At 37.5% G+C, this 27,040-nt stretch overlaps 2 protein-coding genes across 3 annotated transcripts in view; both read right to left on the bottom strand.

Moving 5' to 3' along the window:
• The window catches only part of trpm7 (transient receptor potential cation channel, subfamily M, member 7), a 55,238-nt gene extending 45,436 nt beyond the window's left edge, over positions 1–9,802 (bottom strand). The window contains 1 exon segment of the mRNA XM_058750694.1: positions 9,236–9,802. Coding sequence (XP_058606677.1) covers positions 9,236–9,238 — 3 coding nt within the window. The 5' untranslated portion in view covers positions 9,239–9,802.
• A 3,337-nt stretch (positions 9,803–13,139) lies between these two features.
• The window catches only part of zgc:123258 (uncharacterized protein LOC641502 homolog), a 20,179-nt gene continuing 6,278 nt past the window's right edge, over positions 13,140–27,040 (bottom strand). The window contains exons 7-16 of one of the 2 annotated variants that reach the window (XM_058750928.1): positions 25,890–25,991; positions 25,011–25,092; positions 24,694–24,768; positions 23,578–23,631; positions 23,453–23,500; positions 22,730–22,829; positions 20,993–21,073; positions 19,061–19,224; positions 15,302–15,335; positions 13,140–13,648 (exon numbers count right to left, since the gene is read on the bottom strand). In XM_058750928.1, the coding sequence (XP_058606911.1) occupies positions 13,608–13,648; positions 15,302–15,335; positions 19,061–19,224; positions 20,993–21,073; positions 22,730–22,829; positions 23,453–23,500; positions 23,578–23,631; positions 24,694–24,768; positions 25,011–25,092; positions 25,890–25,991 (781 nt within the window). In that variant the 3' untranslated portion in view covers positions 13,140–13,607. The remainder of the gene's footprint in view (positions 13,649–15,301; positions 15,336–19,060; positions 19,225–20,992; positions 21,074–22,729; positions 22,830–23,452; positions 23,501–23,577; positions 23,632–24,693; positions 24,769–25,010; positions 25,093–25,889; positions 25,992–27,040) is intronic. The other variant, XM_058750929.1, reaches the window with a different exon arrangement.

Raw genomic sequence — 27,040 nt, 5'->3', positions numbered from 1 at the left:
CCGATGGATTTAACACCAGGGATTTTTAATTAAATTTCCCAGAGTTCCTTTCTATTCCCAGCCCTGAGCTCACAGCAGCCCCTGTGGAGTCCCAAGCGTCCGAAGCGTCCGGCGAACACGAGCGGATTACACACAAATTTGAGCAGAAACACTGAAAGCCATAAACACACTGAGATGGGGTCCGTCTACCTCAAACTCCTCATCTTCATCCTTCTGACGCAGCAGCGAATACAGAAACATCGTCAGACGCGCCGAGACGGAGAGAGAGACCGCAGGACTAGTTAGAGCTAAACTGCGTTTCTCAGCAAAAGGTCATGACGGCGGTGATGAATGTTTCTGACCGAGAACAAGAATATTAGAGAGAGAGAGGCTTGCCGTGTATGCGAGTCGCTCACTGGCAGAGATTGTGTTGTGATTGCAGCAGGGCAGATCAGCGTAAACATGTGTTTACACCACATAAACACACCCAACCCCAACCCTTCACAGCTTTATTTTATAGCATCCTACAGAAAACAACTAACCAGAATGAGTCACAGTAACTCATCCGCACCTACGCTGCTGCTGAAAAACTCCAGACACGTCGAGAAACACATTGACATTCATGCATTTGGCAGATGCTTTCGTCCGAGCACTGAATTCTCGGTATAGAGTCCATCTGATCCGATCATGCATTCACTGGGAATGCATAGAAAAACCTTAACGAATCTTGTAAACAATATCTGAAAGCTTACACTAACAGTCAACTTTGTTTTTTGTTTTTTTAAAGAAGTCTCATGCTCACCAAGACTGCATTTATTTGATCCAAAATACTGCAAAATCTGAAATATTTTTACTATTTAAAATAACTGCTTTCTATTTGAATATATTTTAAACTGTAATTTATTTCTGTGATAAAATCTGTATTTTCAGCATCATTACTCCAGTCTTCAGTGTCACATGATCATCGTCATTATAATATGCTGATTTGCTGCTCAAGAAACATTTATTATTTTTATTATCAATATTTAAACAGTTGAGAATTTTTTCAGGATTCTTTGATGAATAGAAAGATCCAAAGATCAGCATTTATCTGAAATAAGTCAGTATATTTTGTGTGGGGGACGAGAAATGACTTGAGTATAAATAAATAAACAAATAAATAAATATAGAAATGCATAAATGAATAAATTATTAATTAATTAAATGTTTAAATAAATAAAGATATGCACGAATGAATGAATAAATTATTTTGTCAAAAGTACCTAACAGAAACGGTTGTTCTGACTGGTTCGCCTAATTGACCAATCCTGCATTGAGAGAGGTTAGGACCGCCTACCTTATTAACATACAGACACAAATACAGAAATAAATAAATGTAGAAATGCATGAATGTAAAAATAAATGTAATATAACACAAATGGTACAAAAATAGCACAATTAAAAAAATTACAAAAAATTACACTTGACAAAATCATTCTGCATTTATTTATTTCAGCATTTAATTCATTATTTCTTCATTTATTTATGTATTTCTACATTGATGTATTTATTCTTTTATTTATTTATTGATACTCAAGTCATTTCTCGTCCTTCATAGGGGAGAAATTATAGAAATTAATACTTTTATTTAGCAAGGATGCTTTAAATGGATCAAAAGTGATGATAAAGACATTTGTAATGTTACAAAAGATTTCTATTTCAGGTAAAAGCTGTTCTTCTGAACTTTCTATTTGTCACAGAAACCTGAAATAAAAAATTCTACTCGGCTGTTTTTAATAAATGTTTTTGAGCAGCAAATCAGAATATTAGAATGATTTCTGTAGGATCGTGCGACTGGAGTAATTATGCAAAAAGGTCAGACGGGAATAAATTACATTTTCAAATAGAAAGTAGTCATTTTAAATATTACTGCTTTTGCTGTATATTGGATTAAATAACTGCAGGCTTGGTGAGCAGAAGAGACTTCTTTAAAAAAAACATTAAAAATCTTACGGTTCAAAGACTGGTAGGGTATATTACGAGCACTTCTCGTTTATTTGCCTCTGTGATGAATCGCTTGTATTCACTTTGGATGAAACCAACTGCTAAATAATTAAAAGTAAATGACTCATAGGACGTGCAATCATGAAGATGCAAACTGAGATGAATCTTCATGATTAGATTCAGTGTGTCACAGTACATTACTCCATCAAGCTTTATACAGTCCAGATAGTGATTTAACCGCTTCAGCACTAAATGAATTAAATTACTTGCATCTCAGATGACCATTTCTGATAAACGCTATGAAGCTCACAGCACTCAAAGTGCCATAAACGCAGAGATAACGCCAGTGACTTTATCAGAGCATCTGCAGATAACAAACACACCTGCACTGATTGAACCCCAACGAAATCACACCGATGGACGTGGACCAGCGTCTTGAGTCCAACACACAAAATCAACTTCCTAAGATTTCAAACAATCCCTCAATTCCTGCAGTCAAACACAATACAATAATCCCAGGTCATCAGGGGTCACCGCAGGGGTCACTGCAGAACTACTGGAGGTCAGTGACTCATTCACAACGACTCGCACACAAACTGCTCAGTCTGAGATTCATGTTTATTACTGCATTTTATTTTATAATATACTATACATATACGCTGCTGTTGAAAAGATCATCAAAATGATCAAAAGTGACATTTCTAGTGTTACGGTAGATTTCTATTTCAAATCAATGCTGTTCTTTCTATTCATCTGTGAATCCTGAAAAATAAAATGTTTAACAGTTTCCACAAAAACTGTTTTCAACATTGACAATCAGAAATGTTTCTCGTGCAGCAAATCAGCATATTAGAATGATTTCTGAAGATCATGTGACGCTGAAGACTGCAGTAATGATGCTGAAAATACAGCTGCGCATCACAGAAATAAATTACAGTTTAACACATATTCACATAGAAAACAGTTGTTTTAAATTGCAATAATATTTCACTGTTTTACTATATTGTTAATCAAATAAATGCAGCTTTTCTAAACAGAAGAGACTCCTAAAAGTTCAACACTATTGTGTGACTGAAATGGCTTTTTTGACTATTTTCTCAAATGAAATGATACTCTACGCACACACTGTATATACCGCGTCTGACTGCAGGATACTGGACGCTCATATGGAGGAAATCTGCTTTCATTTACTGATTATATAGTTTGTGAAAGTGGGTCAAACATCCACCGATCGTCCTTCACCTTCAAATCTGAACTCAGCTGGAGTTTTGAGAGTTTAAGCTGTGTGTGAAGCTCCTGCTGCCGTGTGTGTGTGTGTGTGTGTGTGTGTGTGTGTGTGTCTGATATCACTTTAAACAGTATCAAATTAGTCAAAACACTCGCCTTTACAAACACACCAGTCACTCTCTCACACACACACACACACACACACACAGAGCTGTGCGAATGAGCTCTTATCTAGACTCTAAATGAAACTATTTACTTTATTATTAATGATTGTTTTTTCCAATTAAAGACGTCACTGAATGGGACTAAAGCAGCGTTCCTCAAAATGTGGGGCGCGAGAAACAGGAGGAAATTTGGTCATTTTTTTTTAGTGCTAATCTCTATTAAATCCTTTATTTATTGACCATAAACTCAAAACAAAACAACGACATTTAAATGTAAGACTTGCTGTACTTGAAACAACATCAGACTGTGAAGAAAATGTCACGTGGAACCATAGTAGCCTACGAGAATGATTTAACCCCAGAATGTTAACTGAAGCAAAACAAAAACATTAAAGTGCCTCTATTATGGGTTTTGAAAGGTTCATATTTTGGTTTTGGGAGTCCCCAACAACAGGTTAGCATGCATGCAAGGTCAAAAAACACTTTCATTTTCTTAAAATATGCATTTATTTTTATCTTACTTGCTCAACGATTCATTTTTCCAAACCCCTCCTTTGCGTGACGCTAATCTGCAGCGATTGGTCGATTTCATTTAAAGCAGTGCTGCTTTGTGTACAGCGTTACCAGGGAAACCGCTATTTTTAAGGCTCCAAAAGCAGCACCTAGTGGCAAAGAATGAATTTGCATTTTCATTCATACCAATGTGAAAAGACCAACAAGTGGGCGGCAATATGCTCATGTTTCATGTTGACGACTCGTTTCAATGATTCAGAGTCGACTCTTTCTTTTGAGAGACAATAACTTTATACACGGTGCACTTTCAGATTTAAAAGTTTGCAGGATGTTTTCATTCACTTAGAGCTGTTACACACTGCATGAAAGATCATCTTCAAAAAGCCATAATAGGGGCACTTTAATGTGGAGAGGCGGTGGTGGGTATAAAAGCTAGCAGTGGATAAATTTGTGATTATTCATTTTTTGATAATTTTGTTGCATGCAGTTTGCAAAGTGACAAAATGAAGCAAAGCACAACTAGTCCACACTTCAGAGGCAAAATGCAAACACAATTGCTTTATTATTTACTTTTGAAAAAAAGGCTTATTTCATGCAAAGTGATAATATAATTGCACTTTTATTTTCTCTATTTTGAACATTTTTAATGCTGTTATGTTTGTAAAATGTGATGTTAAAGGGGTCATATAATGCCATTTTTGTACAAGCTAATATGATTCTTTAGGGTCTAAATTGAAAGTTTGTAATATACTTTAATTAAAAATTCTCATTAGTATTGTAAGAAAACACTCATTTTACCTGCTCAAAAACAGCTCTGTTTTCAGCACACCGTTTTAGTGCGTGTGTTTTTAAATGCTAATGAGCTTTGCTCGCCCCGCCCCTCTGTTCTGTGGGGCGTTTTTGATTCTTCAGATGTGCTTGCCTATACAAAAGTAAATATGTGATCAGATAACATAACTTATTCTGGCATAATATTGAAAAACATCAATTAGAGTATTTATAGTCTTGGATCATATGCATTTGCAGGATGTAAACAGTATTTTGCAGGTATTGTGTTACCATTAATTTTCATGCAGTTATAACTGTTTTTTATTTATTTAAATTTTTTACATTACTTCTTAACAGACACCGTTATAAACCATCTACAAAAGTAAGCTTAGTGTAGTGTTATCATGTTAACTTTAATACCTGCGTACACAGTTTGTAATAACACAATAACCATAACGTTTTGTTCATTATAAACGTGGGATTATTAATTATATTGAGAACGTCGTAAATAGAAAACATGCATGTACCCTGAATGTAAACATTAGCCACATACATCGTGAAGCGTGCTAGCGATTTGCAAAGATTAATATAAAGGTTAATTAAACGTTACACTCACTTCTTCTGGAGGTTCAGCAGGAACACGAATAGTTGGTACCGATTCTTTTTTCAGGAGCAGCTTCTTAGCAAAACCAGCTTTATACTGACCTTCATTTATAAAGCAGTCTGGTGAAAAATGATTCGCGCAAACATGAAAACATTGACGTTGCTCGTGGGGAATATTCCCTTCAAAAGCAAAACTCAGCCACTGTGTCTTCAGCGGTTCGGACTTAGGAACATCAAAATGACTGCTGTGTTCATTATTGCACCCGAGAACAGAACACCACAATCGCTTAGACGCCATTCTGCTCATAGACAGCTCCAGCGTATATCAACAATGACGCGTGGACTATGATTGACAGCTCGCTCACGAACAAGGGCGGGTCTGTGTTGAAACACTGCTGTCAATCAACCATCGTGGGAGGGGCGTCCGACCGTGTGGCGTCACACGGTCGAACGGCTTGATTTGAGACAGGGTAAAACAAATAAGGAGATTAAAAAAAAAACACTGGATGGATTTTTATCATTTTATGATGGTTGTGTACAGGCACTGCTAACACACATTTCAGTACAATCAACTTGTAAAAGTGCATGTACCATTATATGACCCCTTTAATAACTTGTTTGGTTTATTAACATTTTCTTGGGGCGACTGGGGACAGGTGAGGCTTGGAACCCTTCCCTTCCTCCAAAGTGAGGAATAGCAGAAAAGGTTTGAGAAACAGTGGACTAAAGGGAGTTCCTCCACAGACTGGCTCAGATCGCCATCAGATCATAAATTACGGTGTTTGAGCCAAACTGCTGAATCTCATATTTAACACACAGTTGAGCTTCTCAAGGTAAGAGTGAATTACAGCCTTTCACACCGTCTCTCTCTCTCTTTTGTTCAGGTCTGGTATTACAGTAATCTTGAGCATGTGACTCTTAAGTTTCTGTGTGGAAAAAAAAAAAATATCATACACCGTTTTGGCTGAAACGCACACACAGTCTCAATAAGTCTATCAGATCAGAAATCATCTAGAAACGATATTTGATTGATTAAAGCTCAGATGCACATGCCGCCGGTTCATAGGAAGCTCTGTTTACCTACTAATCGATCAGTCAAGAAAACATCAAAATCATTTTAAAAATGCTGTGTTGTGAAAATGAGAAGTGGCAGATATGCATCACAAACGCAACATGTTTAAATTCAAGTCTTGTCTTTGGAGTCTAGAGCTTTCTGAACAGCACAGGTTAGCTTTTCATGCATTCATTTCATACATTGAGAGTCGAGTCTGACATCAGCGACACACAGAGATGAAACGCTACCCTCAGCATCAGTCGACAGAGACGCACGATACGAGTCAAACGTGTTCAGAGACACTGACGGTCTTACACAAGACAGAACCGCAGACATCTCTCTGCATATTAACAATGCTAATTAACCTCAAACAGGTTCCACCGGTCACTCTATTGATCTTTTCAGCTACTGACGTGTGCGCTCTTTAACAGCTGCTGTCTTTGTCAATCATGAGAAATTAGGAAAATAGCTTCAAAACTTCCTTAAGGTTCGACTATGAAGGTTATTCTAAAATAAATATCAAAATATACAAATAAGATCCCACTTCAAATTAGCTGTAAAAGATAAATAAATACGTATTGGGTACAATGTATTGTGTTCATGCTGAATTGCAAAACACTTTTTTGCTGCTGCTGAGTTTGGGTTATGGTTAAGGTTTGGTGGTTTAGGTTAGGTTTAGGTTAGGTTTAAGGGTCAACGCTGTAATTAATGATGTAACTAGTGATGTGAATTGCAGCCTACAGGAGGGTACTGTTAAATATAAGTACTATATAAAAATATGTACGTACACAAGTGCATTGTATTTAGATGTTAGTACATAAAAATAAGATTTATGTCATTCCTTTATGACTTTCCTTCTTCTGTGGAACATAAAAGGAGATATTTTGAAGAACCAAACACCACTGGACCCTCATTGCCTTTCATTGTGTGAACATAAAATATAGAGACGTTTCTCAAAATATCTTGTTTTGTGTTCCAAAGAAGAAACAAAGAGAAATAACACGCAGGGCAAGAAATTTGTTTTATAGACCTAAAGCTTTCAGAATAACAATAAAGACAGAATAATGCACTCTTCCATTAACCACCAAACCAAATTATCCAAACAATTGAATGAAATTTCATTCCGAACCAGTGATTCTCCAAAACGGAGCAGAAATATTAGCTTTGAGACGCAGTTCTACAAGCCACCCATCCACATGCATTGTGTTCTTATAGGGGTCATTAGGGTCAGCTCAACTAGTTCAGACTAAAAATTCAGCCCTAGGCCCTTACAAAAACACCCAGGACCCTGTAGCACAGGTAAATCTGGTTCCAGTCCTCTAGAATGACCACAGGAGGGAAGATCAGGTCAGAATGAGCTACTCAGAGACTTTAGTATTGTAAACAAACACTTATACCAATGTATACCAATAAATAGTCTAGAAACATACAAGCCGATTCAAGTGACTCCATAAACACAAACATGCACTGAAACGCCAGATATCCATCACGAGTGGAACGATTCGAACACATCACAACAAAGAAGATAGAAAGAGTCTGAGAGCTATAATCTGTCAATGTTAAAATCTGGTAAGTGAAAAACGGACCTTAATTTAAAGCAGTAAACGTTTAATGCAGTAAAAAATAAAAGTTCTTTATTCGTATTGACGGTTCACCAAAAACTCATTTTGTCTTCATCTATTCACCCTCCACTTGTTTCAAACCTGTATAAGTTTAAGTTTGTTTTTTCCAAACTGTTCACGGTACCCATTGACTTCTATAGCAGAGAAAAAAAATGCAATTGAAGTCAAAGGCTGTTTGGTTGCCAACATTTTTCAAAGAAATCTCTCATTTTGAGCTCAACAGAAGAAGCTCATACAGGTTTGGAACAATTTGAGAGTGGGTTAGTGACAATTTTCATTTTTGGGTGAACTATCCCTTTAAGATCCACGGAACCTTTCCATTGCACAAAAGCCTCTTTACACTAAGAAAGCATGGTTCTTTTTAAGAACGGTTCATAAAAATATTATTTTGGGAACCAAAAATGGTTCTTCGATGAAAAAATAAATTTAAAATAATAATAATAAAAAAAAAACAAGTTTTAAGTAATTTTGGTGCCGTTGGAATCGAAAATAACCGTCACTATCTCACGAGCTGCTTAAAATCACAGTGCTTCTGTGAAAACCATCAGAGAATTATCAGGTCTGTTTAAAAACATGAATTTACAATACTATTATTGTTTTGAGGTGCATACTAATCACTCACCATCGCTGGATTCGAAGATTTCACTTTATTTATACTTTATTTGATTAATCGCTGGCGACCGTGAGGACACGTGACGCTCCAGACACACTGACAGACGGCCAGAGAACACGCGATGAGCGTCAGGTTATCGTTTAAAACGTATTCACGAACACATAAACATTTACAAAGCATGACTAAACATAAAAACAGCGCGACGTCTAACGTTATAATCCAGCGCGCGAACGACCGACGCAGGTATTTCCTCAGAACTCGCGCCATTCACGCAGCCGCGCGCGGCGTCAACGCAGCATTTCTGTCTGTGAAAGCTGTTATATTTAACCGTCGTTACTGTTATTACGACTCTCTTCTCGCGGTTATTACGACTCGGTGAGTGTCAGTGAGCTGCGGAACCGAGCGCAGCGCGAGCGGCTAAGCTAGCTCGACTGTTTCCATAACCGGAGGCTTTAATCGTTGCGTTCTAACGTTACGCACGACGGCGTTCAAACGTCTGTGTGAACGCGACGCCAGGTGTTTCCAACCCGCTTCTCCGGTACCGGGGCTCGGTGCGCACACGCGTCACAGCAGCTAAAGCTAGCGACGAGCCAGAACGCCTCGACGCGACGCCCGGTCGCGGCTCAGCTGTCAACGCGTTCGTCTCCTGCAGAAACACACACTCGGCGACCGCGCCACGCAAGCTCTAGAAAACCGTAGAGATCCGTACCATTCTCTTCACCGTTCAGAGTCGCGACGCGCTGATCCGGGGCGTCTAGCCATCTATCGGCGCCGTGCTGCTCGGTAAGCCTCGGAAGGAAAGCCCGGTGGCGGCGGAGGGAGTCGTGTGCGTCCGCTGCAGCTCCAGCGGAAGGTGGATTTTTCATAATTGTGCGACTCTGGACTGACGCGGCGTGACGGAGTCGGTTTGAGCCCGGCCCCCCGCTGAGTCAGACCGCGGCGCGGGGCGGGGCGTCGCGGCGCGGCGCGTCGCTTTCTCACCTACAGACAGAAGCGCTGCTGAGAGCGATAGAGAGAAGACGAGCGCAGCTCCTGTACCATGGTATACTTTGAAGCACCATGTCAGTAGCATAGTACAGGAGTATAGTAAAAATCATCCAGTACCGTAGTATTCCTCACTGCACAAGAACTCCAGCGACAAAGACACACTCACCTACACACTCTCACACCACACTCTCACACACATTTACACACAGACACACACACACAATTATGCACTCTCACACGCACACACTCGCAGACACACTCACCTACACACTCTCAGACGCACACAGGCACACTCACTTACACACACACACACACACACACTCACACCACACGCACACTCTCACACTGACACACACACACACAATTATGCACACTCTCACACGCACACACTGGCACACACACACTCACTTACACGCACACACTGGCACACACACACTCACTTACACACACACACACTCACTTACACACACTCACTCACTTACACGCTCACACTGGCACACTCACTCACACAATTATGCACACTCTCTCACACACACTCACACACACAATTATGCACACTCTCTCACATGCATACACACACACACACACTCACTTACATACACACGCACACTGACACACTGACTTACACACTCACACACTCACTCACATGCACACACTGGCACACTCACTCACTTACACACACACACACTCACACACAATTATGCACTCTCTCACACGCACACACACACACTCACATACAATTATGCACACTCTCACACGCACACACACTCACACACAATTATGCACACTCTCACGCACACACTGGCACACACACTCACTTACACGCACACACACTCACACACACACACACTCTCACACACACTCACACACACTCACACACACTCACTCACACACACACTGGCACACTCACTCACACACACACTCACACAATTATGCACACTCTCACACACACACTCACACACAATTATGCACACTCTCTCACACACACACACACACACTCACACACACATTATGCACACTCTCACACACACACACTCACATACAATTATGCACTCTCACACACACACACACACTCACACACATTATGCACACTCTCACACACACACTCACATACAATTATGCACACTCTCTCACACACTCACACACAATTATGCACACTCTCTCACACACTCACACACAATTATGCACACTCTCTCACACACACACACCTCACATACAATTATGCACACTCTCTCACACACACACACACAATTATGCACACACTCACACGCACACACTGGCACACACACACTCACTTACACGCACACACTGGCACACACACACACAATTATGCGCACTCACACGCACACTCACTTACACACACTCACTCACTTACACGCTCACACTGGCACACTCACTCACACACACTCACACAATTATGCACACTCTCTCACACACACACTCACACACACAATTATGCACACTCTCTCACATGCATACACACACACACACACACTCACTTACATACACACGCACACTGACACACTGACTTACACACTCACACACTCACTCACATGCACACACTGGCACACTCACTCACTTACACACACACACTCACACACAATTATGCACACTCTCTCACGCACACACACACTCACATACAATTATGCACACTCTCACACACACACTCACACACAATTATGCACACTCTCACACGCACACACTGGCACACACACTCACTTACACGCACACACTGGCACACACACACACAATTATGCGCACTCACACGCACACTCACTTACACACACTCACTCACTTACACGCTCACACTGGCACACTCACTCACACACACTCACACAATTATGCACACTCTCTCACACACACTCACACACAATTATGCACACTCTCACATGCATACACACACACACACACACTTACATACACACACACACTGACACACTGACTTACACACTCACACACACTCACAATTATGCACACTCTCACACTGACACACACACACACTTACATACACACACACACACACACATTATGCACACTCTCTCACACGCACACACACACACTCACATACAATTATGCACACTCTCACACGCACACACACTCACACACAATTATGCACACTCTCACACACTCACACACAATTATGCACACTCTCTCACACACACACTCACATACAATTATGCACACTCTCTCACACACAATTATGCACTCTCTCACACACTCACACACAATTATGCACACTCTCTCACACACACACACCTCACATACAATTATGCACACTCTCTCACACACACACACTCACACACAATTATGCACACTCTCTCACACACACACACTCACTATCCCACATTTTACAAAATTTAACAAAAACAGAATCTAAATACTTTGGGAAGTCAGTTTGCAAGATGACAGGTACACATGACTAACATACATTCACAAGTCCTTATGTTTATAACATTTAACACTCAAGGATAGACAACTCACTCACACACACACACACACACACACACACACACACACACCTCCAGCAGCCACCGACAGCTTGTTTTCAAGCGTTTTTGTGACCATGGCGCACAGCAATGTGACGTCTCTCCCGGTTGATAAATCTCTACCGGTTAATCGTGTCTACCGGTATATCTCCACCCCTACCCGTCTCTATGAATGAAAACTTTATACCTAATCAGTCTTTTGCACAGTGCCACTGTCAGCATGCTCTCGCCGCCGGAACCGTCTTGCAGCACATCTTCGTCTTCGCAATTCTTCCTAATCACAGCATTGTATAGATGATATTGTCTCATGTGACGCTCATAAGTTTCTTCATATTGTGTTAGTAGCTGATAACACAATTGCACTACGACAGATCTCCATGATTAGCCTGTTTTGCACTTCCTGCTTTTCCCTGCTTGAGACTTTCTGTCCAGTGACTGGATGACCTTAGCCTTAGCACACGTGTGGTTTTGTTTACAATTTCTGGTCCACTTGCAAAAAGGACAGTGTGAGAACAAACCACGCCAAACAAAAAAAAATTGATCCGGACCAAAACAAGTAAACTAGCGCACTTTCCTGGTGTGAATACCTTAGCAATGCATATTACTAATGTCACTTCTGATGAGGATTTTATTATCTTTGAATAATATCGGTCTTTAAATGCAAAATATTTAAAGTGTACCTGAAGTATACTTACAATAGTTCCACTTTAGCACAATCAAATATACTAAGCATATATTTCATTAAAAATGTTATATCAGTAAGTCTCGAGTTATCTGTCAGTAACTATGTTACTAGATTTTAAAGCGTAACTTCTGGCGCTCTAGCGGTTAATAAACAGAACATTGTAGCCGGAGCTACTTCTCTCTGTTTATGTCTATATGCCGAATCACGCAGGTACTGTGTTACTCCGCAGCGGTACCTACCCAAACCAGTCTAAAATAGTCCGAATATAAACACTTATTACAGGTGTACCGTAATGATTCAGCGCAAGCCAAATGGATTCATGGTGTACTTGCTTATTATATCAATTTTGTAAATTCTGCACACAAAAAAAGATACAGACTGCAGCTTTAACTATATTTAGTATGACATAAATATATTTTAAATAAATAGCTTTTTTCTAGGGATATGAGTCGATCCAGAGTTCCTCTGATGCACACCAGAGTTCAGTGTTTATTCACAGGATCCACACTAACAGAGCAATCACACCACTGTTTTAATTAATTTAATGAAATGTCCACTTTCAGTCATCGGGTTTGACTAAACAGAGGCAACAAGCGACACGAACGACTGGACGTGTTTGAAACACACTCTCTGACTCTGCAATGATCTATCATCCTCTGTTTAGTTTCCAGATTTGTATTTATTTTGATTACACAGATAGAGTGTTAAAATATTCAGTTTCTGTCAAATATTCCCAATGTTATAAAATTATCACATAAAAAGTGAAAGACAAAAAACAGCAGGTTGATCTGGTTATTTAAGGCCCCTTAAAGAATCATTTTAGTAAAGTGTCCCAGTGATGATGATGATGATCAGAAACACACACAACATTTCCATCAGATCCTCATGAAGCGTGGTTTACAGCTGGCGTATTTCCCTTCACATCAGCAGCTCCTCACTCCTCCGGCGTGTCCAGCATCTCCATCTGAAGAGACAGAGACGGCCGTTACGCTCCGCAGATGAGAAATCACACTCAATCACACAGAAACACTCCGTCAGTTTCACATCAGATGATGCTGATGATGCAGCGACACGACACACACAGTACAATACAAAAACTACAGCCGCTTGGAAAGATTTCTAGCCGTTTCTGAGTTTAACTACCGGTGGCATTAAAAAAATAATAATAATAATCTGTAAATATGTTGTTTAATTTTGGCATAATTTTGATTTACTGAGTAGTATGTAAAAAAACAATGGGTCTCATTCACTAACTGTGTACTCATGAATTTGTGTTTTCACATACAAATCATGATTCATAACATATACAAAAATGTATTATAAATGTATAAAAGAACTATTGAAATCACTCTTATGCAAATTTTTTTAAAATCACATTTTATACATATTTAATGCTTATATTTAATGCTTATTAAAAAATTATGCAATGCATATATTATAAAATATAATATATTATTAAAATATTTTATGCATACTATTAAAATTAGTGCAGTCACACGATTAATCGCATCCAAAATAAAAGTTTTTGTTTACATAATATATGTGTGTGTGTACTGTGTGCATTTATTATGTATATATATATATATATATAAAAATACACACACATGCATGTATATATTTAAGAAAAATATGTTAAGTTTATACATTTAAAATATTTATATGTAATATCAATTATATGAATATAAATATATACATGGAAATATTTTCAAAATATATACTGTATGTGTGTGTAATTATATATACATAATAAATATTCACAGTATACACACATATATTACGTAAACAAAAACTTATTTCGGATGCGATTAATCACGATTAATCGTTTGACAGCACTAATTAAAATATATTTTAATAATAAAAATATAATATATTTTAGTAAAATATACTCAATGCTTAGCATTAAAATATATACAATAAAAGAGTAAGATAAGCTGCAATAAAGCTGGAGATGCATGAAAATACAGATGTACACTGCTAATGAGTGGTCTATATTCTGGATCTGTATAATGAGTGTTTGTGTTAGACTTTGAGGATCCTTCTGCACATCTTTAGAGTTTATTCTGGAGTTATATGTTTTCTGAGAGTGATGAAAGGCTGTAAAGGAAATATATTGTGCAGAAGGCAGTTATATGGAGAAGATTTGGGTGAGTTTTATACACCTCAGCAATGCAGTCCTTCGTTTACAATGAGCTTTCAAAGCAAATTCATGTGTGTACGCTTGTGTCAGGTGAGTGTAAATATGAGGAACCCACATATTTATTAGTGAACGAGATGCACTGCTTGGGCAAAAAAAACTGTTTCAAATCACTGTTGTCCTGTATGACATTCAGTGAAGGTGAAGTGATGATCTGCAGCAGCAGGTGTTTTATAGGTTTATGCTCACGAGTCGTGTGTTAGTTACATCAGACCACAGGCTGAGAAACCGAAATCATCAGATAAACATGCTGGAGACACAGACACAGACAATCTCATGCTCTAGCGCCACCACGTGGTGAACACGTGCACCGCAGGAAGTGAGGCGTTAGAACAGGAAGCTGCAGGAACACACGCAGACGGACAGACAGAGGGCAGCACTGAGCAGGAGTGATGAAGAACAGACTAATACAAGAGCTCAAACCTGATAACAAGGGCTTCCTAGACTCCTCCAGGACCTGATGGAGACCAAGTCACATTTCAAGTCTTATAACACAGCATACACACAAACACATATATCTTTATCTTGGATAACATGTCTCACACACACACACACACACGTTTGTTTTTGTGAATTGTAGGGACTCTCCATAGGCGTAATGGTTTTTATACTGTACAAACTGTATTTCTATCACCCTACACCTAAACCTACCCCTTACAGGAGACTTTCTGCATTTTTAATTTCTCAAAAAAACTCATTCTGCATGATTTATAAGCTTTTTGAAAAATGGGGACATGGGGTAATGTCCTCATAAATCACCTTCTTGTAATACCTGTCATACCCATGTCATTATACACATTTGTGTCCTCATATGTCACAAAAACACACACACACACACACTTCACATCCTCAGCCAGACAAATGTCAGACACGCTCAGTTCTCTGTGCCATTAAACAGCTGTATTATTATTATTATTGTTTAGGCAAATATGTTGAGACTTTAAAACTTTAACTTGCTCCTAGTGCATTAACTAATCTAGCAGACTTAGATGGCATTCAAAGTTCATGCATTCTGGGAATCAAACCATGACCTTAGAAAGTGAAATCGGTTTAAAGGGGTAGTTCACTCAATGAACATATGTGACCCTGGAGCACAAAACCAGTCATAGGGGTAATTTTTTTTCTATTATTGAGATGTATACATCATATGAGAGCTGAATAAATCATCTTCCCATTGATGTATGGTTTGTTATGATCGGACAATATTTGTCTGAGATACAATTATTTGAAAATCTGGAATCTAAATATTGAGAAAATCACCTTTAAAGTTGTCCAAATGAAGTTCTTAGCAATGCATATTACTAATCAAAAATTAAGTTTTGATATATTTATGGTAGGAAATTTACAAAATATCTTCATGGAACATGATCTTTACTTAATATCCTAATGATTTTTGGCATAAAAGAAAAATGGATAATTTTGACCCATACAATGTATTGTTGGCTATTGCTACAAATATACCTGTGCTGCTTATGACTGCTTTTGTGCTGCAGGGTCACATAAGGTTTTTTATATTCTCACCCTCAGATCACCCAAAATGTTGATGACTTTCATGACTTTCACAACTGTCCTGTATGAAATAATGTCTGTGCGCATGTTTGTAAAACAACAAACTGACTATTTATATGCTTCATCATTTGTAATTCTATATACATTGTTGTTATTGATTGTGGCTGGAATTTTTAAGAACTTGGTAAGAAAGAATAATCAAAGACAGAAAGTTCAAAATTAGCCATTTCTAGAATTATTTTAAATGTACTGTCTGTAATGTAAAGGTACTGTAATGTCACTGTAAGCCTACATCATTTACAGGAGGTAGCTGTAAAAACAGTTGCCTGCTGAAACTGAAATATATATATATATATATATATATATATATATATATATATATATATATATATATATATATATATATATATATATATATTCATGACTACACAGGTAAGTTTGTCTTTACACATTAACATGTTAGGTTTCTCTATAGATGTCAATCTGGCCCCTAGAGATCAGAGCCGTATCCACAAAACATATTATCAGACCACTAAGAGCTCTCCTAAATAGCAGTAAAAGTTTTTAGCTAATTTTCTCTTAAAACCTATTCACAAAGATGCTGAGACAAACTTTTACTAAGGAACAGAGAGATGTCTTAAACTCAGAGTAAAGGGGCGGGGTTTACCTCGTTGCTATGGGTGATGTCAGCATGCTTACTAACTATGCACACAGTGATTGGCTGAAAGTCTCTGTCAGAGATTTATTCATAGCAATATTGTAGAGTGCTATATTATTTTGCCATATTCAAATAAAGATTTTAAAATGCAGGATAAGTGTCACTAATTAAATAAGTATACGTTCAGCTAATTGTCAGGCTCTTACATGTGCGCCTCTCAAAAACAATTAGCGGATATGCATATAAACAACCTTTTAATTAATAGAGTAGAATAATCATGGCTGATAGTAATACATGCAAATGTAAAAAAAAAAATGTAAAAACATAAACTGGACGCAAGAACAGCTGTTACTTCTTGTCCGGCTGGTTAATGAAAACAAGGATATAATCAAAGGAAAATCTGGAGTTGCGGTAATCTCCAAAACCAAAGGTGATACCTTTTTAAAAGGTGATTATCATCAAATATTTCTAAGATGTTTACATTCTGAGGCATATTGCGGAAACAGCTATTTTAGGATGGTTTGTGACTTCGGTCTCCTCTTCACTGCTCATAACCTTTCACAGATTTAGCAGCTAGTTTTAGTGTGAAAATTATTTTTGAAATACTCTTAGAGCAAAAATTTCGGAGTCCTAAATTTAGGAATGATGCCCATTATTTTTAAGATTTTCTGCTAAATCTGCGAGTTATGAGCTGCTTTTAGCCTGAAGATGTTTTGTGAATATGGGCCCTGATGTTGTACGACACTGGGTCATTTTAAATCTCGCTTAAAAGGTCATCTACTTGCCCAAGCTTTTGGTTGAGCTTGTTGTTTAATGTCTTGAGTTTTAAATGTTTTATGTTAAATGTTCTTGGTTTCTGAATGTTGTTTTTATCGGAAAGCACTCTGGCCAGCCTAAGTTGTTTTTAAATGTGCTATACAAATAAACACACAAACAGACAATCACATCCAGACTAGGCATGCATCGATCCGATATTCAGTATCGGTATCGGCTCCGATACTGGCATCCAAATCCGATATTGTGCCGCGTATACTATTCTGTGTTATCGTTAAACCCCACCAAAGCACAAAAACATTATAAAGCACTATAAAGTCAAAGTTCCACAGTTTAACGTGAGGTACAGATGAGTATTCAAGTCATTAAATTGAAGTTGACGTAAACTCTTCTCTACGCTGCAGCTGTCTGTCATCTTCTATTCAGCGTCGCGTTCGGTTACGACAGTCAAAACAATGAAACTCTCTCCAAGAGCGCACAGTAACTGAGATTTAAAACCGTTAAAAGAAAAAGCTCAATAAACTAATCGCACAGATTTAATTAACTACACACCAATATCTCTTTCCTTTGTGCTTTGAACTTTTCTCTGTGACTCTGTGTTGCTTCAAGCGCATTATTCTGCGCACGAGATCTGTATTGGAGCTTTTTGTATTATAACACTTAAGGCTATTAATAATCTAATGTATAGCACAGTAATGGAGGCATTAACATATGATAGATAGGCCTTCATTAAGGTGCTATACATTTAAAAGAAATGTCTTTTAATTTTATAGTTTATATTTATATATAAATGCATTTACTTGTTTTCATTAGCAATGTGTAACATTTTACCAGATTAAGTTCCCCACTAAATTTCACTAAATGTTTATATTTTATAAAATTGTGCACTGATGATTTTTCTAGAATACCTTTTGCTGCTAAATTATCCACTTACTTAATTTATAATAGTATTTTTGTCATTATGATTATATATTTTTCCAATTGTTATTTTTCATTAAAATGAAGTTGTCTATATTTAGTAGATTGTGTTTAACACACAAAAGAGTGATGATCAGGTCAACACACAGAAGTATAGAAATTCTACATTGATTTAAAAAAAACAAATAACTGTGCTGGTATCGGATCGGAATCAGCCGATACTCAGAATTTTCTGGATTGGATCAGATCTGAAAAAATGGTATCGTTGCGTCCCTAATCCAGACTGGAAGAAACAGAAAGGACCGTCCATCACTGGATCTCACCTGGTAGGTTCCGGAGCCGCTCCAGAAGTGTTTGAACTCCTTGCGGATGCAGGCGAGGACGGTGCTGGTCAGGAGTGTACAGGGAACCAGGTAGAGCAGCGCCGGCTGACCCATCTTAGACAGCAGCATCACAGCGAACGTCAGCACCAGACCCACGGTGTACGCTACAGAACAACACACGCTAAAGGGTTAGTTCACCCAAAAATAAAAATTCTGTCATTAATTACTCACCCTCGTGTCGTTCCAAACCCGTAAGACCTTCGTTCATCTTCAGAACACAAATTAAGATATTTTTGATGAAATCCGAGAGCTCTCTGACCCTCTCACAGACAGCAAGGATATCACTACGATCAACGCACAGAAACGTAGCAAGGAGATCGTTAAAATAGTCCGTGTGACATCAGGGGTTCAACCGTAATTTTACGAAGTTACGAGAATACTTTTTGTGCGCAAAGAAAACAATAATAACATAATTTATTCAGCAATTCTTCTCCCAGAGTTACCGTCTTCTGTCATTCTGGAGAGTACCCCTGAACATATTCGACGTAATCTAAATTTATGCGCTGTTTATTACGCTGTTTATATCATGCGCGCGCTTTCTACTGAACGTAAACAACACTGATTACGTTGATTGTGTTATGGGGTACTCTCCAAAATGGCAGAAGACAGTAACTCAGGGAAAAATTGCTGAATAAGTTATTCAGTTCAATTCAATTCAAGTTTACTTGTATAGCGCTTTTCTCGAAACAAATCGTTGCAAAGCAGCTTTACAGATCATTTCTACATTATATTTAGGAGTAGGTTATTAGTGGTGACTACGGCAGAAATGTACAGTAAGAATCATGCAGTTAGTTACAAATTACACGTAATCAAACAGACGGTGAACACTATTAACTGCAATGATTATACGTTGCGAATGAACTTTGCGATTAAGCAAAATTTGGGAGTTTTATATGTTGTTCCAGGGTTAGCATCATCTGAGGTCAGAGAGCTCTCAGATTCCATAAAAAATATCTTAATATGTGTTACGAAGATGAACGAAGGTCGGGTTTGGAATGACACGAGGGTGAATAATTAATGACAGAATTTTCATTTTTGGGTGGACTATCCCTTTAAGGCCCGTTCACACCAAGCACGATAACTATAAACATAACGACAAAGATATAGTTCTAAAAATCGTTCTCAATGTTAAAGAATAGCAGAGTCCACACCACAGCTATAACGATAAAACCACAAAAACAATATTGTTGGAATCACTTTCAGAATGATTTTTCCAGTTGATGAACGATAAAAACATTGACACCCAATCAGAATCAATCCTGCTATAACAAGCGAGAATTTAAAGCGGCAGATGAGCGTGCGCTTGGAATAAACAGACAATATCGTCCGCTAATATCGTTATCTTTATCGTTATCTTAGGGCTGGGCGACTTGGAAAAAAATGTAAATCTCGATTTTTTTCAGTCACCGTGATGCAAACGTGAAATATCAGACACACAGCAGCAGTTCTTCACAGGTTTTTTATTCGATTGCGCTGCTTTTTCATAATTTTCTATGTAAACATGGACGCGTTTGACTGTCGCGCTCACGTCTCATGCATGAAACGGCTTTATAAAAACGAAGCGCTCGAGTTAAAAGAAGTTCACTCCCATCTTCTTGCATGTTTACTCTCTTCCACTGTCTGCGTCGCATCTTTATAACACAAAAGCACATTCTGTGTGCATAGCACCTCGCGATATGAGCGTGTCTTTTCTCTTTACTGTTATCATTGGCATATTGTCAAAGTGTCTAATTCTAACGTTTGGTAATATTTCTATTCAAAATCTGAAAAATCGCCCAGCCCTACTTTATAGTTATCGTTATTTGGTGTGAACGGGGCTTAACGGCGCTCTGAACACAGCATTACTGTGAGCGCAGCAGATGATGCTCGTACCGATGACGCAGGAGATGAAGTAGATTCTTCTGGAGTTTCCCATCCACACGTCAAACCTGTGGCAGTACGCCACCAGCAGACCTGCAGACAGAAACAGCCATAAACACACTGGAGCCAAAGCCAACATTCTTCTATAACACTGGGTTTGAGTTCATAGATGCACACTCCTCACCTTTTAGTGACAACTCACTTTTTTGAGATCAAAATAGGTCACCTATGAGATTTACTTAGATCCAATGAGAAAGTGGGTCTTGCAAGGGTAGGGTACAACGGGGTAAAAGGCGCCTTTGATATTATTTTCCTCTATTATAACCACTAGATGGCACAAAAACGTAGCATAGCGCGTTCCAAAACATCCGCTTTTCAAGATGCACGTGCAAATTTGTCTGATCCTTCGCAAAGTCAATTCTGTGCTTACTTGATCTAATATTTTATGTTTTTTAAAGTGTTGTATATTTAAGTAGCAAATGAGAATCGCTAAAAGTAATGCATATATTTTGAGGCAAAAGGTCTTCTTAATGATTTTCAGTTTTGTTTAAAAAAAATTAAAGCGACAGTTTTAAATAACGAAAAAGAATATGTAAAAGTATGGTATTTGGGGTAAAAAGCGCCCCTGCTTTTGGGGCTAAAGGTGCACAGTAATTAACATGATAATTAATAGATGGCTGACTTTTCCATTTGTTGACATGGTTAGATTCAGATGGTAAATATCATATATTATGTTAGGTTCGTCCATATTAGAGATAATCACCATGTTTAGAATGAAACCATCATATTTAAAAACATGATATTAATCATATCATATAATAAACCATCATTTGTTGTTACTACTGTAAATATATATTAAATTATTATGGGATCTCCTTCAATGCTGTTGCTGTCAATATTTACTTTTTTAAATGATTTTGTTTCTGTATTTTAAAATATATATTTTTTATATTAACATATATTAAAGACAGTATATGTACTGAATAAAAATTATTTTATTTATCAAAATAAGAAGTGCAAACTTTGTTATAGTGATTACAGTGAGTATTAACTTAGACATTATTAAACAAAACATTATTTTAGCTGAAGTATTAGTATGAATACCGTGTGCCTTTCACCCCTTTGCCATCTCATACATTTATAATATTTTTAAACAAAATAAATGACTTGATTTATTGTCACACAAAATCTGTTGCTCCATAAATGTTCAATACAAACGCATGTATTTTCTGCAATCATACGCTTTGGGTGCAGTGAAAAGCACATTTTTTCTTAGCCCCGTGGTACCTTACTTATGATCTTTCAAGGGCCGGTTGCATAAACTATTTAGACTAGTCTTAAAAAGTTAGTCATCAAATTGTTTTTCTTCAAGATTGGTCATAACTTTTTTAATTCAGGTATGAAAAGGTAGATTGGTCTTATTTTTATTGGAAAAGTAAGACTGGTTACCCCTTGGCACTTCATCTTTTATAACAAGGGATTTTGACCAAATATATTTAAATATGTAGTCTTGATTTTTGTAAAATGTTGCAACAAGATGTTTTTTGTGGAAAAAAATACAGTTTTGGACATATAAGGCAATAAAAAATATTTTAAAAAATACCTAAAAATATCTTAAAAAGAAATTCTGTGTGGATCATCCGCGCAATCTTCTCACCTGTTTGCATCTAAAGTTAAAGCTGCTGGCGTGAGGTCGTGTTTGCTCTTGATTATCAGATGCGTGTTGTGTGATAAACGTGAAACGCTGACCTGGTATGATGATGTCACCGTATCCCAGAATGGAGAACTGCATCATACACAGATTCTGAGCGAGCGCAGAGAACTGTGGGATACGCATCACTACCGGCAACTGGAAAACACACACACTTCATATAATCACAGCTATATATATATATATTCACATCCAACTTTACCTGCATGTACACTCACGTAAAGCAATATATATATACACTATACAGCGAATCTCAGCTGCGTGATTGTTTATATCATTGGAATGTGAGAACTATTATCTGCTAAATGCAACAATAAGCCATGAAGATATTATAAACATCAACATCATGATTTTTTGTGAAGCTGCTTTGAAGCGATGTGTGAACAGCAAAATATTCATCATCACACAAAATAAAGTGTTTTCTCATTTTTGTCCAGTTTGTGAGTAATTCTTATTAGATTCATCACTATATAAATAAAAAATATATATATATATATATATATATATATATATATATATATATATATATATATATATATATATATATATATATATATATATATATATATATATATATATAAATAAATAAAATACATAATACTTTTAAATTGTAATTCAGTAATTAAAAATTGTATTTGTTAAAAATTGTGAATAGATTTTAATCGATTCGTGAGGTACCGAAAGATTCCCACCACTAAGTAGTACACTAGTGCTGTGTGTGTGTGTGTGTGTGTGTGTGTGTGTGTGTGTGTGTGTCTTACTTTCTCGTTGGAGGATGAGTTGTCGCCTGGAACCTCCATCGCGTCACCCTAAAACCAGAAGCTGCTGTTAGCGAGCCGCACATCATTCACACGGATCACAGATCACATGATGCACTTGTGCTCACCTTCCCTCCAGCGCCGGGGCCCAGAGCCACCTGCACCATGATGCTCTCTCCGTTCTGAAACACACACACACACACACACACACACACACACACACACACAGTGAGAACCACACAGACACACACACACACACACAGACACAGACACACACACAAAACCACACACAACCACAGACACACAGTAAAAAAAATGCAACTGCAAATTTTCCAGTTTACTAAACTTTTTGAGTCTCAAATATAAAAAAAAAGGCATTTTCTTAAAACTACATAAAAACTAGTGCTGTCAAATGATTAATTGCAATTAATTATATCCAAAATAAAAGTTGTTTACAAAATATGTTTACTGTGTATATTTGTTATGTATATATAAATACGCACACAATGTATATATTTAAGAAAAATTTGTTATGTTTATATATTAAATATATTTATACATAAGAGTATATATGTAAATACATGTAAATATTTTCAAAATCTATACTGTATGTGTATTTATATAACACATAATAAATATACACTGTACAGTACACACACACATATATTATGTAAACCAAAACTTTAATCACGATTAATTGTTTGACAGCACTAATAAAAACCCTTGTCAGACCAACAAAATTACTGTAAATGTCGTCCCAACAGCTGTCTGAACAAAGAACTTCATATTGTTGAAATGTTACAGCTTTGCGAGTTCCCAGCATGCATTGCAGCATGAATAAATTATGCAGTTACTGTAATAGGCTTATTGTTATGCTGTTTTCTGACTTCATTTAAACTTTTTTGTTGTTGTTTTGTTATCATTCTTAGTTATTTGTTGCACTGTGATGTAAATGACTCATCTTTTTAATATTTGTTGCTTGCCACCGTTCTTGAGGTTTGTGTCTAGTTTTGAGGCCTAGATTTGTTCAACCACTTATATCCGTTTCCTGGATATCTTAGTCTTGTAAGATGTTTTACATACAAAGACAATGTTGTCTACATATTAGACTAAGTTATGCGGTAAGGTTTCTATAACAATTCACTGTTTAATAAACATAAAATTGACAATGTGGTGACTTTTTGCACCTTTTCTTTTTCAAGTTGCCTTATTTTTTAGTTTTTTATTTATCCTCTGATACTCACCGGCGTCAGGAACGGCGTGATGAAGACGAAGAAGACGTCGTAGATCAGCAGCAGACTGAGCAGAATCACGCAGATCTGCAGAAGCAAGCAAACACGCCTCAGATTCTGTTGCTTTTAATATGCACGGAGCACTTTTTTGCACTTTATAAGAATAAAAGAATATCTCGGCATGTAATCTTTTTATTCAGATACAAAGCAAACGAATTTCAGGAATTGAGTTTTTTTGCTCTTTGATGGATTCTACTTGAAGTCGCGTTGCCTGTGAATGGAACCAAGCGCAAGATCCTCCTTTTTTCATTTTTGAACACACAGCTCACCTTAAAGTTGGACAGGCTGATGGTTTTCAAGAAGTTCAGGCAGAACGCGATTCCCAGCAGATCCTGAAGAATCCAGATCCACCTGCAGACATCGGAGCAGAACCACAGAAACACCGTCAGAAACCTGATGCAGGAGTGTTGCTCTGCGCTTTATAATGCATCCCTTTGAGCTTTACTCATAGTTACCTGTGATCAGAACCAGTGTAGTGTAGAACCAAGTAATTAGTTACTGTAATTTAATTACTGTTCCCTTGAAAAAGTAAAGTAAGGGATTACAGTCAGTTCAAATGTAATTGAACTTAATACTGTGTATAGAACATTTATAGTGGATTTAACATCAAAATTTAAAGTTTAACCTTAAAATGCATGCTTTTTATGTACCCTTCTCACTTTAAATACTTTGGTGAGTTAATAAGAATATTAGTAACACTTTAGTGTCCAATTCTCACTATTAACTAGTTGGTTATTAGCATGAATATTACTGGGATTGCTTTTATTCTGTATAATTGTGCAGTTCTATACTAAATAATATTATATGGTAACGGTGACGCAAAGCAGCAGTTATGACGCAATGTGCTGTGTTTTAGCAGATAAAGTTCCACACACACCCCAAAATACAAAAACACACTGAATGCAGAAGTGAGAGACAGTGAAGGGGAAGAGACTCATCTGTTGACATCAGACACTGAGTTCCGTTGAGCTGTGTGTGTGTGTGTGTGTGTGTGTGTGTCTGCGTGTGTGTGTGTCAAGAAAACAGCATGACGCTCCGAAAACAAACCACATTATAAACACCCACTGACCAGAGCAGGACATGAGCTGTGTGTGAGTGTGTGTGTGTGTGTGTGTGTGTGTGTGTGTGTCTGTGTGTGTGAGAGAGACCTGTCATCGTTCCTGTACACTCCCCAGATGACAGACAGTGTGATGCAGACGGCGGCGATCAGCAGTGAACGCACAGAAACGCTTCTCTCTCCGCAGGACACACTGGAAAAACAAGACAGAGTCCAGAATCAGAGCCAAACCTCACGAGCATCAAACACAACACAAACCCCGAGCCACATTTATATAACGATATAAGTCACATTTTTTAGCATTTAAAACGTGGTGTGATTCATATTCCAAAGCGACTCTTATAACGCAGTTAACAGCTCACATGTGGATGAGCGTCGAATGAGAGAGGATCGTTTATCTGAAAAGCGCATTTAATTAACATAATTAATTCAGTTCATAATAAATGTTGTTTTTCATGAATGCCACTATCATTTATGTTTGTTCTATACTTATATTTTGTTATGAATATGGTTCAATTTAAAGGATTTGTCATGGAATGACAGAAACTAGATTTATAGTATTTATAAATTACAGCAATTTTCTGACATTTGCCAGAAAATATAGTGTTATAGTATTTATTAATATGTTACACTACCTTTTATTTTTATACGTTAAGTTTTCATTTTAGTCATTTATGTGCTTCGTCATTTTTATTATTTGTTTTATATTTTTATTTAACTTATTTTTATTTTACTTTTAGTAATTTCAGTAATTCAACTTTAATGTAATTTTTTACTGTTATATTACAATAATCATTATAGTTACTGTTACAGTAACTTACAGCTAAGAATTTGTGTTCTAACTTCGCTAATGTGTATACGTGTGTGTGTGTGTGTGTATGTGTGTGTGTGTGTGAGGGAGCATGTGTGTGTGTGTGTGTGTGTGTGTGTGTGTGTGTGTGTGTGAGTAACTGAGTGTGAGGGAGCGTGTGTGTGTGTGTGTGTGTGTGTGTGTGTGAGGAGCATGTGTGTGTGTGTGTGTGTGTGTGTGTGTGAGTGTGAGTGTGAGTGTGATTGTGAGTGTGTGTGTGAGTGACTGAGTGTGAGGCGTGTGTGTGTGTGTGTGTGTGTGTGTGTGTGTGTGTGTGTGTGTGACTGAGTGTGAGGGAGTGTGTGTGTGTGTGTGAGGAGCATGTGTGTGTGTGTGTGTGTGTGTGTGTGTGACTGAGTGTGTGTGTGTGTGTGTGTGTGTGTGTGTGTGTG

This window comes from Onychostoma macrolepis, chromosome 18 (assembly GCF_012432095.1).
Source record: "Onychostoma macrolepis isolate SWU-2019 chromosome 18, ASM1243209v1, whole genome shotgun sequence".
Classification (NCBI taxonomy): Eukaryota; Metazoa; Chordata; class Actinopteri; order Cypriniformes; family Cyprinidae; genus Onychostoma; species Onychostoma macrolepis.
This window is presented reverse-complemented; position numbering and strand designations above follow the sequence as displayed.